The 17,686-nt window shown below is 37.8% G+C and overlaps 1 protein-coding gene across 2 annotated transcripts in view; it reads left to right on the top strand.

The window, feature by feature from the left end:
• Window positions 1-17,686, top strand: part of FTO (FTO alpha-ketoglutarate dependent dioxygenase) — a 413,852-nt gene that overhangs the window by 137,838 nt on the left and 258,328 nt on the right. For both annotated transcript variants that reach the window (XM_003263053.2, XM_030796957.1), the window contains exon 4: window positions 4,357-4,500. In XM_003263053.2, the coding sequence (XP_003263101.1) occupies window positions 4,357-4,500 (144 nt within the window). The remainder of the gene's footprint in view (window positions 1-4,356; window positions 4,501-17,686) is intronic.

Genomic DNA, 17,686 nt, shown 5'->3' with positions numbered 1-17,686 from the left:
TTTATTTATTTATTTATTTGTTTTTTTGAGATGGAGTCTCACTATGTCACCAGGCTGGAGTGCAGTGGCGCAATCTCGGCTCACTGCAACCTCCGCCTCCTGGGTTCAAGCGATTCTCCTGCATCAGCCTCCTGAGTAGCTGGGATTACAGGCACATGCCACCACACCCAGCTAATTTTTGCATTTTTAGTAGAGGTGGGGTTTCACCATGTTGGCCAGGATGGTCTCAATCTCCTGACCTCGTGATCCGCCTGCCTCGGCCTCCCAAAGTGCTGGGATTACAGGTGTGAGCCACCACACCTGGGCCTTTTTATTTCTTTTTCATTTTGTGTGGACTTCAATGGTAGAAGTTATAGTTGATTTGACCAGAAAGGGACATGTGAAAAATCTTCCTAAAATATTTCCTTTTTTTTTCTTGTGCTGTTTGCTGTATCTGTAATCATTAGTGCCCCCCTAAAATGAAGCAGCCAAGTCTTGGGTTATCACAAATATAAACATATTTTTTATATCATATTCTTTTGCTAAGGTGATCTGGATATCAATTAATTTAGCATTAATTATTATATTGTATGCTGTCATTAGTCATGTTACATTATTAGGTATTAGTCACATTACATCATAATTATTTTATGCAGCCTCAACTTCTTTACTAAAATGTGCAGTAGACATCAGATCACAAATATCAAGACTTTTGAACAGGGGTTGGCAAATTGTTTTTTGTAAAAGCCCAGAAATAAGTACTTTTGGCTTTGCGGGTCTTATAGTCTGTGTCTTATCTACTCAACCTTGCCGTCTGTGTGAAAGCAGCCATTTATGTAAATGAATGGGCATGACTGTGTTCTAGTTAAACTTTATTTTGCAAAAGCAGGTCATGGGACTGATTTGCCTGTGATCTCTGCAACCCAGCTCTTGAGCAAGGGTCACAGACTTTGCTGTAGTTAGGCAGGTACCTCAATGACTAAGGTGAAGTGGCTGTGGGGATGGCGACTAGCAAAGGTCACATCCTTGTCTAAAATGGGCAGCTGCTTCTTCCCTAGAGCCACTTGTGACTGGCTCAGTGATACCAGATCTTGTAATTCAAGGGTAGCTGGGAATTTGGATTTTTAGGCAAAGTCCTTTTATCAGTTGGCAACTCATTTAGATTTGTTAAGGAAATATGGTTCAGGTCAAGCTACACACCTTTGTGAGTTCTTGTCTGGTCCACAAACTCTAGTTTAGCAAATTCTGGTATTTTCAAGTGTAACAATGTATTATGTATCAATAAGAAATGCCTGTAGAATGTCATCAGACATGGATAGCAACTATCTAGTGCTGGTGCTGCCACTCACTAACCCTTGTGGTGCCCATGACAGACATCAGTAATTGATCATAACACTCTTTCCTGCTGAGCTAAGAGACAGTTTCAGATTTCTTCTCCACTAGGGCTCTAAAATCCGCAACCAGCCAATCAGTCATGTCCCTGATATAAAGGTATTTATCATTCCCATTCTAGAAGGTTTATAAAAAAATGTTTTTTTAATTAACCTAGGAAATGGCTTTGGACTTTTATTGTTATTCTTTTAAAAAAACCTAATTAAAAGATGTTCTTAATTAAAAAGTACTTGAGAAAACATGTATTAGAATGGCAGGTGTGAAAAAAGGTAAGATACTGTTAATATGGCAGTGTTAGATTTTAGACCAAACTTAGGGGAAAGAGTATCCAAAGTAAGATGTGTCCTTTAAAGTCATTTAGCAGCATTCCTTCCTTGCAGAGACCATGAACTTGGCTTTCTGATTTGTTCATTTTCGCCATGCCTAGTGCAAATTAATGTGAATGAATAGTTATAAAGGGGAGTTTCTTTTTTTTCCTTCCTTTCACTGCCTTTGACCCTTCTGCACAGTTGGCGGTAGAATACGACATTCAGAATTTAGGGATTCTATGTGTGCCATCTGGGACGTGTGTATTTTTTAAATTGTTTATGTGATATGTACATGATACAGCCCAGGGAAAGCATGCTTTATTGTTCATTTTGAAAGCTTTGCATCTTTTTGTCTTTTTGCATTACTTCTTATTCTACCCTCTGCCAGTCTAAACACTGTTGTCTTTCAGGTTTGACCTTCTCTAAGAGTTCTGCTCTAGTTCTGTCATTGAACCTCTCTCTTCTCTAAACTTCTTTAGTACTGAGGACTGTACTAGTTTAGCAGCAATGCCATGCTTTCTTATGTCCTTTGGTTTTAAATTTGAGGCATTTTTGTTTTTTTCTTCCAAATTAACATTTTCTTTCCCTGCCATCTAGCACAAGGACTGTGAATGGTGTGAACTAAAAGAACATTTTGTTTAAGCAAGCCACGGTGTTCATTGAATGCCTTCTCTGTGCCAGTCACTAGGGCTATAATTGTGGATGAAATAGAAAAACAGACTCTGCCCTGGAAGATGAGAGTCTAGTACAGCAGTTTAAAGTCTGATGGCATTTCAATTTAAAATGTCCCCTTCATGGTAATCAGTGATGCACATTTACAGCTCCACTAAAAGGAAAAGCTCCAGTGGGGCATAGCTCTTTGTTTCAGTCACTGACATAACCCACATGCCTGGCGCAATGCCCAGTAAATAGTAAGTGCTCAATAAATAATTATTAAATTAACTTTTAAAAGTTTTTATGTAGAGTTATTCCTGCAGGGCTGTGATTATAGGCAAATCATAGTGTGTATATCTTCTACCTTTTTTAGTGTGTCTCCCACTCTTGTACCCTAGAAAGATTAGTCTTGAGTATCTTTCCAGAAATGTTGTATTCCAGTCTTGTGTATCCTTCCAGAAGTATTATAAATATTATATTATTATCCTACCAGAAAAATCAGACTTGAGTATCCTTCCAGAAATATTATATGTGCTTGATATTTATTTATTTATTTATATGTATTTTGAGGCAGGGCCTCACTCTATTGCCCAGAATGGAGTGCACTGGTGCTATCACAACTCACTGCAGCCTCGACCTCCCAGGCTCCAGCAATCCTCCTACCTCAGCCTCCTGAGTAGTTGGAGCCACAGGCACGTGCCACCATGCCCTACTAATTTTTTTTACTTTTTGTAGAGATAGGGTTTCACCATGTTGTCCAGGCTGGCCTCGAACTTCTGAGCTCCAGCAGTCCTCCTGCCCTGGCTTCCGAAAGTGCTGGGATCACAGGTGTGAGCCACTGCACCCAGCCTGTACTTTGTTTTCTAGATGAGTATAGCCTATTTATTTTTTTCTCTGAAAATACATTAGATAGTTCCATATCTGTATATAGTCATATTATTTTTGGTGACTACACAGTATTTTATTGTCTGGAGGGATCATTATTTAACTAGAAACCTACTGATGAATATTTGAGTAATTTCTGATCTTTTGCTCTTACAAGCAATACTACAACAAATATACTTGCTCAACAGTCATTTTACAACCCCTGAATGTAGGACTTTTAGTATACATTTCTAAAAGTGTAATTTCTGTAAGAGTCAAAGAGCTTATGCAGTTGTAATTTTGATAGTATTGCCAAATTGTCCTCTACAGAGAGTGTAAGTGTGCCATTTTACTGTACTCTTACTAACACTGTATTGTTTTCAAACTGATGTTTTCTGATTTGGAAAAGTTTATCTCCTTTGGCTTTAACATGCATCTCTTTAATGTGAATAAATTGGAGCATATTTTTATATGTTTATGAGCTAGTCTTATTTCCTTTTATGTATTGTGTCTTTATAACATGCTCAGTTTTTAATTTGTCTATCGGCCTTTATCTTATTGATGTGCAGTTGCTCTTTATATATTTAGAAAAACATTCCTTTGCTATTCTTGCTTGTTTATATTTCCATGTGTATTATAGAAACAGCTTTTCTAGTTACTAACCCCATTCATCTAAAAAATGATCCCTTTGGTCTTTTTATTTATATTATGTCTAGTTTCTAGATGAATTTAGAAAGTACTGACATTTCTGTGATGTTCAGTCTTATTTCCTAAGAACATAATTTCTCTTTACATCTGTTTTTTATTTTTAAAAAGTGAATTTTTTTTTTTTTAATAGAGATGGGGGTCTTGATTTCTTGCCCAGGCTGGTCTTGAATGCCCGGCTTTAAGCGATCCTACCGCCTTGGTCTCCCAAAGTGCTGGGATTATAGGTGTGAGCCTCCACACCTGGCCTATTTAAGGTTTCCTGATGAAAAAATTAATGACATGTTAAAAATAACCTAGAATATCTTTTTAAAAATATGACATAAAGGGAAGATATATTTCATTTAATATTCATATTTTGTTAAAATATCAATTCTTTCTAAAATAACAATTATAAAATTCAGAAGCTTAGATTAAACATTTCCTTTCTGATTATTTTCTTCTCTTTTGGCAGGCCCTGAAGAGGAAAGTGAGGATGACTCTCATCTCGAAGGCAGAGATCCTGATATTTGGCATGTCGGTTTTAAGATCTCATGGGACATAGAGACACCTGGTTTGGCGATACCCCTTCACCAAGGAGACTGCTATTTCATGCTTGGTAATCTTTGGAAAATCAAAATTATATTGAAACTATAGTATCTAAATTTAGATTATAGGGTATATATTTTGAATATGTCTTATGAAATAAACTTTTGGAGTATTTTATATTAATAGTGAAACTTCTTTATAAGAACATGTAACCAGGTTTTTCTTTTTTTGAGATCTCGCTAATTTTTTTTTTTTTTGAGATGGAGCTTCACTCTTGTTGCCCAGGCTGGAGTGCAGTGGTGCAATCTCTGCCCATTGCCATTTCCACCTCCCAGGTTCAAGCGATTCTCCTCCCTCAGCCTCCCAAGTAGCTGGGATTACAGGCACACACCACCACATCCAGTTAATTTTTGTATTTTTAGTAGAGATGGGGTTTCACCACGTTGGCCAAGATGGTCTCAAACTCCTGACCTCAGGTGATCCACCCGCCCCAGTCCCCCAAAGTGCTGGGATTACAGGCATGAGCCACCATGCCCGGCCCTAAATTTTTAAAAGTTGTTTTTCTTTTTCTTCTACGTAGATGCAGAGTTCCTCAAATATGCTAAACAATTTTCTGGATTCTTTATCAGAGGTATTAAATCATCCAAGTCAAATTATAACTTTAACAAATACTTTCCTGTCTGTATTAGTTCTTAGTAGTGAGAGTTTTTTTTTCTTTTTCTAGTTTTGAATGTTGTTTCTTCTCAGGAACAGCTGACCTGACAATGGGGCCTTTCTCTCAACTTGTCATTTAGTTCTTTGGGAAGCAATATCTCAGCTGTGGTTAGGCCAACTGGAGCTGTGGAGTTTGTGAGGCTTTGTTTTTTTCTTCTTTGCTGTAAGTTTTTAATTTTATTTTTGGACTTTCTACTTGTTTTCCAATGCGCAATGTGTAAACAGTATCCTTCTTTACTCACAAAGCTTCTCAGGGTTTATTCTCTACTTGGCTCTAGTTCCTGATTATTTGGGGTTTATCTCACTCCTATCTACCTGGATAAATCTACTCATATGTTGCTTTTGGAGCCAGGAAGAACCAGGGTTGAAGCCCAGTGTTTATGATAACAGTTGATTCCCAGTTAATTGAGTATTTTAGAGTCCACTATGTTCCAGGTACTGTGTAAGCTTCCAGGGGAGATACTGGAGGTGGATGAATCTTGGTTCTTGTCTTTTGGGAATTCGGAGTATGGAATAGCTCTTTAGGCCATTCTGACACTAAGCATTTTCCAAATTTTAGCTCATCGCATATCAACTTCAAGGTTTTGGTCACATTCATGTACTTCTGCCTAAATAAAGTAACTTTTAATCTTTCACTGAATTGAATTTATTTTAAAAGGAGATTTTACATCACTGTCTTAAATGGAAATCCAGTATCACTAGGCATAATTAGAAGGGCTTTAGAAATACAAATATAGAGAAACCAAAACAGTACTAAGGGCCTGCTACTTTTGTTTGCTGGAGATCCTGAGTCTGAGTCCTATTGTGTGTTTGTTAAAAGAGGAGATTAGTAACAGAGAGGTGTTAACTGTATAGTGGTACCAGTCTGAGACTTTCTCCTTAATGTCTGCAGGAGGATTGGGAGATCATTATGTAGCGACTCTTTCACATAGTGTGATTTAATGGCACTTAATGCGATGTCCCTTTACCTCTTAAATTCTTCTCATGGGGAGATTCCTGCATTTCTTCAACACTGATCTAAGTATGCCCTTCATCTCTTGCCTTCCATGTGAACATTGCTTTGCAGTTTACACATCAGTTTCACACAAGCAGCCCCAATCTCCTGTCAGCTTTGTGAGGGAGATGGCAGAGATTGTTCTTTTTTTTAAGTGATCTTCCTAAAGTCACTTAGTTGTGAGGTAGAACAGGGAGCAGAATGGGTGGCAGGCATCTTATGCAGTGCTTTTCCTACTCTAAATGGGGCTATTTCAACCTGATCCCAATACACTGAAATCTCTATGTGGGAATGTTTTTAGTGTTAAGGTTCTCTCTTCCCCACTGTCTCTCCTGCCTGATCTCAGGAAGTAAGTTTATTTTTTAAAGTCCATACCCCATCATTGAGTGTCATTTGTAGGTAAACATTATTTCATTTTTTTTGTACCACCCAAATACAGATATTTGGCCTGAGTCTTAATAGATGTTAGTATCAGCCAATAAATCACTTTCCTTTGGATACTTTGTTCAGAAGTTTCTATTAGCAATGTGTATCTTTCAAAGAAATAAGAGCCAGAATGTTATCTTTTAAAATAGCTTTTACTTTTTAAAAATATAAAAGTGGCTGGGTGCTATGGCTCACACCTGTAATCCCAGCACTTTGGGAGGCCGAGGCAGGTGGATCACCTGAGGTCAGGAGTTCAAGACCAGCCTGGCCAACTTGATGAAATCCCCCATCTCCACTAAAAATAAAAAATTAGCTGGGTGTGGTGGCACGTGCCTGTAATCCCAGCTACTCGGGAGGCCGAGGCACGAGAATTGCTTAAACCCAGGAGGTGGAGGTTGCAGGGAGTCGAGATTGCACCGCTGCACTCCGGCTTGAGCAACAGAGCAAGACTCGGTCTCAAAAAAAAAAAAAAAAAAAAAAAAAAAGAAAAAAGTAAATAAGTACTCTAAAAATTCAGCTATATTCCATGTATTTAATAACATCTTGTGTGTTCTTTTCTGATTAAAAAAGCAATATGTGCTTATTTGAGAGAAAAGACACTCTGGAAAAAAGAGTCTGAAATGAAGAAAGAATATAAAAATCAGGTTAATGCCTGATTTAATATATTTCTTTTCAGTCTTTTTCTGTACGTATATGTCTGGAATTATAGTAGTAATATGAATAAAAACCAGATTTACTGGGAATTAATGACAAACATTCTTTTAATCTTCTCAGCAATCCTGAGAAACAAATATTAGCTATACTGCAAAAGAAGAAATTGAGGTTAAATTTATGTAGTTACTTAACCATGGCTGCACAGTTAGTAAGAAGCATGGATTGTAACTTGTCATCTTATCCCACTCGGGGTCTGACATCCCATGTCAGGCCACCCCTCCTTCTCCCGTAGGGATGCCCTCCTCACCCTACTCAGCGCTGAACCCTGCTCAGGGTTCCTGTGCCTTCTTCTTCCCACCTGGCATGATGCCTCTGCCTCACCTAATGGCTTTAAGACTAAATTGTTCAGGAAGGGAATAAAAGAAGTTAATGATATTCTGTTGGTTTCTTTTCTATTCTTCTTAAGGTTATAGGTTTCTCAGGGTTTAAGAACTGGATTATAGGCCAGGCACAGTGGCTCACACCTGTAATCCCCGCACTTGGGGAGGCTGAGGTGGGCGGATCACCTGAGGTCAAGAGTTTGAGACCAGCCTGGCCAACATGGTGGGACCCTGTCACTACTAAAAATACAAAAATTAGCCGGGTGTGGTGGTGGATGCCTGTAATCCCAGCTACTCGGGAAGCTGAGGCAGGAGAATGCTTGAACCCGGGAGGCAGAGGTTGCAATGAGCCGAGATCATGCCATTGCACTCCAGGCTGGGCAACAAGAGGGAAACTCCGTCTCAAAAAAAAAAAAAAAAAAAAAGAGCTGGATTTTAATGAAAATATTAAATAATGACATTATTCATTGGATTTTGGTGTTATAATGAGTATACACTGTAAAATATACATTGGGTCCCTTGAGCTATTGTACATGATAAACAGAAGAAGTTAGTGTTATTTTATAGGAGCTGATATCCAAGACATAATATAAAATCTACTCTTGATTTCCCATGTCTTATTTTTAGATGTAGGTGATATAGTTGGTATCATACTGAACTGTGTGCCAAACACATCACAATATATCCCAAAGTCTGCACTTAGAATATATATTTTTATTAGGATGTCATATTTCTGAAATGAATCTTCCTTCATCCCTTTTTTTAAAAAGTCAAAAGTAAAAGCAACCATGGTCTAATGCTGCCTTTTCTCTTTACTTTTAAATCCAAATAGCACAAGGAGCCCCGTAGAGGGAGGGACTTCAGCCCCGTGCTGATAATCTGAAATCTGAACTTCATAGCACTTATGAAAAGGAAACAGTTTAGCTCAATTTATAATAATATATTGGTCTGCAGAGGAAGTGCAGGCTGAACCCTGCTGTCTCAAGTAAATACTCCAGGGGTGTCTGATGGGGAACGTGTCGGGTGCCTGTAATAAATCCACTGCCCATGGAAGTGAGTGAAGGCCTTGTTGGCAGTGCCTGAGGACACGCTTAACTGAGGTTGTCACGGTTTTACTTTTAAATTGGAATCTTTGCCCTAATCTCAGAGTCAGACATGACCAGATTTGCAAACAGATTTACAATTTTCACTAATTTTCCAACCAGGACTTCAAAACACACTCAGAGAAAAAAAAATACACTCTGGTCTTTCTCAGAGTAGGATGATTTACTTTGCCACAGATGTTTTCCATAGACTGAATGTAACCAGGGAGTTAGGGACTTAAAAGTGGCTTGGAGACAAACCGTGGGTTTGTTTTTTGTGGAACAGATTATACAGTTCAAGGGACATCAACAAAATTATGTTTATTAACCAGGAGCTGGGTGTGGAGGTGGGATGTTTCGGGACAAAGGCGAGTGCTAGGTAAACATTTGGAGCAAAAACTCTCTCTTCCCCCCTTAATTTATTATTGTTATTCTTTACATGTCACCATTCATGACTCTGTTCTCTCTGCTCTATTTACTTTTGTTTCTTAAGCCCAACTAAATCTCACTTTCAAGTATTTGTTGTTACTATAACAATCAGCAGTTTCAAAACTTAAGTTGCCAGGTAAAAATTCCACTACAAAAAAAGAAAACTGCAATAGAAATGTAAATGCATAGCCCTTCTTTTTCGGTTTTTCTTTACCTTGTGAACAGTTTAGGTTAGAGTGATGAAAGGACCATAGGATTTCTATCAGATAACCGGGTCCCAGACTCACCGCATTGTCAATTGCCTGTGTATTGCTAGTGCCTCTCTGAGTCTCTGCCTTCACTGTAAAATGGGAGCTTAATGATACTTCCTTCTCAGAGTTTTTGGGAGTACAAATAAGAAAATGTATGGGAATAGGCTTTGCAAGCTATAATTTATTTGCAAGCTATAATTTGTCCAGTGGGAACTGGACCATGGCATATTGGAGAACCAATGAGACGACTGGGTGATAGAAGAATGCTGAATGCTGTGTTCGTATCCTGCTTCATGCCCAGAGTTTTGTCACCTTCACAAAATACCATTCCATACGTATATTTGCTACATATAGGAACTACAAGAAAGGGAAGTCTTACCAATGGATTCTCGAGGGTGAGAAGAGTTAACATCTGGTCCATTGGTTATCAGAGCCCTGTAGTAATCAGTCTTACTTTGGTGGAGGCCAGCTTTACTTTTAGAGCCTGGCCAGTAGTTTTTTATAGATTAAGTTCACCTTCCTTGAAATACCTATGGCTTAGAGGCAGCATGACCCAGAGCACAGAAATACTTGATGTGGTCTAAACTGTAAATTGCTATGCTTCTGTTTTTTGACTCAACATGGCCACTCTCACTGGAGTCTCTAGCTCTGTGAGCAGGAAGAACAGAGGCCTCCAGGAGTTTAGACTCTTAAGCGGGGTCTCCCTTGGGACTGAACATGGAAACTGTGGTATCTTTGTAAATCCTCCAGATGTCCCTCAGTTTTGCCCTGATTTAGACATTTTATTCAAAGGAAAAAGCTTTTGTTATTTCTTTCTGTGACCCCATTCCCTTCCTCCCCAACCTCTGAATGACCAACTAAAGTAAAAAGTACACATAATTTATGGCTTAATCATAAATTTAAAATAATTATACTTTATTACCTCTCATGGGTCTTGAAATGTAGGTGCTATGTTCTGCTTTCTGCCGAGGCAAGGGAATAATACAGAAACCAGTAATAAATTATAACTTCAGGCTGCAGTTGGTAAGCTGGAGGAATTGCTATTTAAGTGGAAAGTGCTTGAACGGCCAAATGAGCACCTGTCATGTTTATTTTCACTTTGAAAAGTAGAAACATGACAGTATAGTTTCCAATGCTTGTCCAATATGAACTCTGGCATTCTTCTTATCTTCTCAGGAACTGCACTGTTTGCTTCTTGCGTTCAATTTTTTTTTTTCCAGGGATGAGGATGTAGCTCTCCTCCTGAAACTTTCACTCTAAAATATGCCCCCAAATACTGACATTTTCAAACTTGTGCTTTTTTACTTGATACCTGATTTTTTTTTTTTTTTTTTTTTTTGTATTTAATAGGGAGAAGGTCATGACTTGTGGAATTTACTCTAAGGATAGGGATCTGAGCAGGTTCCTGAGTACTTGAACGGCTTTATCTACCTCTTACACTTTTTTGTTACATCCAGGTTTTTGCTCATTCCTCTATCATTTGTATCTTGAACTTTACCTGAAATGCATGTCTTGAGTGCCTGCTAAGGTCTAGGCATTGTGCTGGCAGATTTGATGTATTTTTGTTTATTCCGTATTGCAGAGCTAGCTATTCAATAGTAGTCTCTCATTCTGACACTCACTTTTTTTTTCCAGAAAAAAAAAAATTAATGCAGATTGATTGGTAATGGGTACAGGGCTGCTTTTAAGGCTATGAAAATGCTCTAAAATTAGTTTGTGGTGATGGTTGCACAACTCTGAACGTACTAAAATACATTGAATTATATACTTTCTTTTTCCTTTCTTCTTTTTGCAGCTTTTGCTCAAAGGAGAATTAGATATTTAAAATGAGTGAATTGTATGGTACATGAATTAGGTCTCAATAAAACTATTTTAAAAAAAGAAACTAAAGCTTAGAGAAGTGTAATATCTTGTTCAATATGACACTACCTGGTAAAGCTTTTGTCCAAATTTTTCTGAGACCAAAGCTATTCTTTTTCTGAGACCAAAGCTATTCTTTCTTCCACTGACCTTCTTCCACTGCTATCTCTACTAATTATATAGCCACGGTATCCTTTTTCTTTAAAAATGTAGGAAAAAATGGCTGGGTGTGGTGGCTCACGCCTGTAATCCCAGCACTTTGGGAGGCCAAGGCGGACGGATCTCTTGAGGTCAGGAGATTGAGACCAGCCTGGCCAACATGGTGATAACCCGCCTCTACTAAAAAAAAAAAAAAAAAAAAAAAAAAAAATTAGCCAGGTGTGGTGGTGTGCACCTGTAATCCCAGCTACTTGGGAGGCTGAGCCATGATAATCGCTTGAACCTGGGAGGCAGAGGTTGCAGCGAGTCAAGATTGCACCACTGCACTCCAGCCTGGGCACTCTGTCTCCAAAAAAAAAGGAAAGAAAATAATTGAACAAATAATACATGAACACACATGTATTCTCATTCAAACTTTGTGGAACTATATGAAATAAAATGTAGACATTCTCTTTCCCCTTGCTTTCCCATCTGGTCCTTTGTAAGCGTTAACATAAATATAGTTATGTTGACATATTTAAATATATGTTACTGCTGCTGTATTTTTAAAAAACATAAATGATACTTTATTATAAATATTACTCTAGTGTTTGTTTTTTGTACATAATATGTGCTGGAAATTTTTTTATGTCAGTATGTCATTCATATTATTATTGTTATTATAAAAATACTACATGCACAAGGAAATAAAAATTGAAAGATTTAAAATGGAAAGTTGAGGAAGATCTAAAATGGAAAGTGAAAAACTCCACCTATCCCCAAGTTCCATTCCTTAAAGTTAACTGCTTTTCACTGTATTTGTGTTTTATTCTTTGATTACCTCCCTAACCCTTTAACATATATATTCTTGTACTTTTATTTCTTTAATAACTTTAAGCATTCTTGGTTGTTGATCAGTTAAGAATGACAGAAGCAGGCAGATTGCTGGGGCCCAGAAGTCTGAGTCCAGCCTGGGCAACATGGCAAAACTCTGTCTCTACAAAAAATATATTTAAAAAAAAGCCAGGTAAGCCAGGTATGGTGGCAAATACCCATGGTCGCAACTACTTGGGAGGTTGAAGTGGGAGGATCACCTGAGCTCGGGAGGTTGAGACTGAAGGGAATTGTGATCGCACCACTGCACTCCAGGCTGGGTGACAGAGCAAGACCCTGTCTCAAAAAAAAAAAAAAAAAAAAAAAAGAAAAGAAAAGAAAAAGAAAAAAGAATTATGAAATTAGTGCTCTGATACTACCTCTCACTCTTGCCAAATTTGGCTAGTTAACCTTTACTTTTAGGGGTTTATTTCCTTAATTACTTTCCTTTAGAACCAGTTTGTAGATACTTTCTCTTGAATTTTAGTATGTAATGTGGGGAATTAAAGTTCTCTTTCAGCCATATCATTACTTTGACATGATTGAGGTTTACAACTTTACATACAGATCTGTAATTTTGATAAGACAAGCGTGCTTATAAGTTGATCTGAAATTAGAAAGCCAGTACATAATGATGTTGATGTAAGTGTTGTTTATTGCAAAACCAGATAGAGTGATGGAATTAATAGGTAGAAAATGTAATCTACTGTAACCATCCAACCTGTGCCAATGAATGAGGAATACTGCACATGTCAGGTCAAGATTTTGTACTTAATCAAAAGCTCAAAATCACGTACATTTTAGCTTGCTTTGTATTTGAATCATGACTTTGTTGTGTAGTTTTCCTCTCCCCTTGGAACTTATATTCGTCTTTTTTTACTCTTACTGATAGAAGAAGCATGTTATAATGATTGCTCAATGTCACTAGATGTTTTGTCATGTGACTTGTTCAGTGTTTGATGAATACTGGCTTCTTCATACCCCACCTACCACAGTTATCATACTGGGATTTCTTCTCATTGGACACCTTTGCCAATTCCATTAAAAAATCATTTTGGGCTAGGTGCGGTGGCTCACGCCTGTAATCCCAACACTTTGGGAGGCCGAGGTGGGCGGATCACCTGAGGTTGGGAGTTTGAGACCAGCCTGGCCAACATGGCGAAACCCCATCTCTACTAAAAATACAAAAATTAGCTGGGCGTCGTGGCAGGCACCTGTAGTCCTAGTGCCTGTTTTAGTTACTGGGGAGGCTGAGGCAGGAGAAACCCTTGAACCTGTCAGGCAGTGGTTACAGTGAGCCAAGATCGCACCATTGCACTCTAGCCTGGGTGACAGAGCAGGACTTTGTCTCAAGAAAAAAAATTATTTTAAATTTCAGTAGCTTTAGGGATATAAGCAGTTTTTGGTTCCATGGATGATTTGTATAGTGTTGAAGGCTGGTATTTTAATGTACCTGTCACCTGAGTAGTATACATCTGATAAGTGTTTTGTTTTTTTTTTCATCCATCACCCCCCTCCCATCCTCTTCTCTTCTGAATCTCCAATGTCCATTGTACCACTTTCTACACCTTCATGTGCCCATAGCTTAGTGCCCACTTATAAGTGAGAACATGCAACATTTGTTTGTCCATTCCTGAGTTACTTCACTTAGAATAATGGCCTTCAGTTTCATCCACGTTGCTGCAAAAGACATGGTTTCATTTTTTTTAATGACTGAGTAGTATTTCATGGTATATATACATACCACATTTTCTTTATCTACTCAACGGTTGTTGGGCACTTTGGTTGATTCCATATCTTTGCAATTGTGAAATGTGCTGCAATAAACATATGCATGCAGATATCTTTTTGATATAATGACTTCTTTTTCGGGTAGATACCCAGCAGTGGATTGTTGGGTCAAATGGTAGAGTTACTTTTAGTTCTTTGAGAAATCTCCATACTGTTTTCCATGGAGGTTGTAGCAATTTACATTTCCACCCCCAGTGTGTAAGCACTCCCTTTTCACTACATTTCTAGCAACATCTATTATTTTTTGACTTTTTAATAATGGTCATTCTGGCTAGGATAAGGTGATATCTCATTGTGGTTTTAATTTGCATTTCTTTGATGATATGTGATACTGAGCATTTTTTCATATGTTTATTGGCCATTTGTATATTTTCTTTTGAGAAATGTCTATTCCTGTCATTTGTCCACTTTTTAATGGGATTATTTGTTTTTTTTTCTTGCTGATTTGTTTGGATTCCTTATAGGTTCTTTGTCAGATGCGTAGCTTGCAAATATTTTCTCCCATTCTGTAGGTTGTCTGTTTACTCTGATAATTATTTATTTTGTTGTGCAGAAGCTTTTTAGTTTAAGTAGGTCCCGTTTATTTATTTTTTGTTGCATTTGCTTTTGTGGTCCTATTCATAAATTCTTGCCTAGCCCAATGTCTAGAAGAGTTTTCTTCTAGAATTTTTATGGGCTCAGGTCTTAGATTTAAGTCTTTAATCCATGTTGAGTTAATTTTTGTATATGGTGAGACACAGGGTCCAGTTTCATTCTTCTACATGTGACTATCCAATGTTCCCACACTGTTTTAAATAGGGTGTCCCTTTTCCAGTATATGCTTTGTCGAAGATCAGTTAGTTGTAAGTATTTGGCTTTATTTATGGCTTCTCTATTTTGTTCCATCAGTCTGTGTATCTACTGTTATACCAGTACCATGCTGTTTTAGTTACTACAGCTTTGTGGTATAATTTTAAGACAGATAATGTGATGCCTCCAGATTTGTTCCACTTGTTTAGGATTCATTGGCTATTCAGGCTCTTTTTTGGTTCCGTATGAATTTTAGGAATTATTTTTTTCTAATTCTGTGACAAATTACATTGGTATTTTGATAGGAATTGCATCAAATCTGTAAATTTGTTTGGGCAGTATGGTCGTTTTCATGATATTGATTCTTCCAATCCATGAGTGTGGGATGTATTTCCATTCATTTGTGTCATCTATGATTTCTTCCATCAGTGTTTTGTAGTTTTCTTTGTAGAGATCTTTTACTACCTTGGTCAAGTTTATTTCTAGGTACTTTATTATTATTATTTTTTTAGCTATTGTCAAAGGGATTGAGTTCTTGATTTGATTCTCAGCTTGGCCATTGTTAGTGCATTGCAGTACTACTGATTTGTGTACATTGATTTTGTAACCCAAAACTTTACTGAATTTGTTTTTCAAATCTAGGAGTCCTTGGAAGCGTTGTTAGGATTTTCTACCTATACAATCATATTACTGGCAAACAGAGATAGTTTGACTTCCTCTTTTCAATTTGGATGCTGTTTATTTCTTTCCTTTGCCTGATTGCTCTGGCTGGGACTTCCTGCCAATTCCACTTTTACTTGGATCATTTGTGTTTCTCTTTCTTAGAATTTTCTAAAAATTCTGTTGTATTTAAATTTTCTAAAAATTATACCATATTTTAGATTCTTCCAGGCAAGGACAGTTTTAGCTTTGTATCCTGTACAGCACCTAACGCAGTACTTTGAATATGGCTGGTGCTTACTAAGTATTTGTTGAACTAATAAGTGAATGAATGAACCAAGGATTGGCTTTTTTTTCATTTCATGGTAGTGTGTCTTGGTTATACAAGCAAAAGGAAGTATTAATTCTATCCTTGAAAGCCCCTGCCTGGGAAAGGTTTTGAAATTCCTTCTCAAACAGATGGCCATTCACCTAATGCTTGGAGATTACCAGAGACAGAATTTAGAATCTTCCATGGCAGCCTATTCTTTTTCACAGTAACTCATGCTTCATTTCCTTACATCTAGTCTAACTAACCACGTGACATCACCGAACTTTCTAAAGCGACACAGTATCTGCATCCGTCTGTACATTCCCTTCTAAATTTTTTTATAAGAAAACCATCAAAGATAAAAATAATGTGTTGGTTTCTTTTAGGCTGAGGAGGAATGTTTTACTGTGCATTTTGAACTTTTTTTGTTCTCTCATATTTCATTCAATTAGAGTCACACTAATGTGTGACTTTTGGGGTAATTGTGCCTCTGAGTTTGGTGGTGGAATTTTTCCCATTGACTAACAGTCTTCATATGCCGTCTTTGGCCACCTGTCTATTGAACATAATTCCCAAAGGCATGAGCTATAGACAGTGTTTTGTTTTAGACCTTTATTTAGGTTGTATATCCTGTGTGTGTTATTTGCCACTCCTGTAAAGACAGTGGAAGAATGACCGTGAATGATGCCATTATTTTTTTCAGTCGATCTTTATTGAAGGTTCGAATTTAGGACTAGGCCGGGAATGAGTTTGACTTTCCTCATCCAGTCAGTCCCGGCAGCACATTTCAAGGTCAAACTATATACCTCATGCTGGAAGGTTCCTTAGACTTTGTAATCTAAGCCCAATAAACATCTTAAGTTTTTTTTTTTTTTTTCAGGGATATTTATTTACCAAATAAATAGGACAGCACATAGCCATCAGTGAAAGTGATAAGAGCTTTGGCTAGTTTTATAAATCTTCCCCTAAATATAATTTTCTATGGGAGTGAAAACTCTTTTATAAAAACAATTGGGAGACCGAGGGAGGTGGATCACTTGAGGTCAGGAGTTCGAGACCAGCCTGGGCAACGTGGTGAAAGGCTGTCTTTACTAAAAATACAAAAATTAGCTGAGCGTGGTGGTGTGTGCCTGTAATCCTAGCTACTCGAGAGGCTGAGGCAGGAGAATCACTTGAACCCAGGAGGCAGAGGTTGCAGTGAGCCGAGATTGCGCCATTACACTCCAGCGTGGGCGACAGAGCCAGACTCCGTCTCAAAGAAAAACGAGCATGGAGGTGAAGATGATCTCAAGGTACTTAAGATACATACCTAAAGGTACAAAGATATAAATCATAGTCCTTGGTCAATTCATTATAGTGGTTTTGTAGTCTGTCCTACAATTGGTTGGGGTAACAACCTTTTTTCTTATTTTTGTTCACACTGCTCTCTCTACCCCCTCATCTAGGTATGTGTATAGCTCATTTATTTAGGGGTGATGTTAAAAAATTGAATGCCCTTAATGGCAAGGGAACCAACCAATCAATATGGATGCCACAACTTTTTCCCCTGTGGACTGTAGTTATTGGTATGGAAGTATTTTTTTTCTCCCAGCTTTTATTTCAGGTTCAAGGGATACATATGCAGGTTTGTTACATGGGTAAATTGCATATTGTGGGGGTTTAGTATACAGATTATTTCATCACCCAGGCAATGAGCGTAGTACCTGATAGATAATTTTTCGATCCTTACCCTCCTCCCACCTTCCACCCTCAAGTGGGCCCTAGTGTCCGTTGTTCCATTCTTTGTGTCCATGTTTACTCAGTGTTTAGCTCCCACTTATAAGAGAGAACATGCAGTATTTGGTTTTCTTTTCCTGCATTAATTCACTTAGGATAAGGGCTTCCAGCTGCTTATGTCACCTACTT

This window comes from Nomascus leucogenys, chromosome 2 (genome assembly GCF_006542625.1).
Source record: "Nomascus leucogenys isolate Asia chromosome 2, Asia_NLE_v1, whole genome shotgun sequence".
NCBI lineage: Eukaryota > Metazoa > Chordata > Mammalia > Primates > Hylobatidae > Nomascus > Nomascus leucogenys.
The sequence above is the reverse complement of the archived record's forward strand: the minus strand, read 5'-3'. Positions and strand labels throughout refer to the sequence as shown.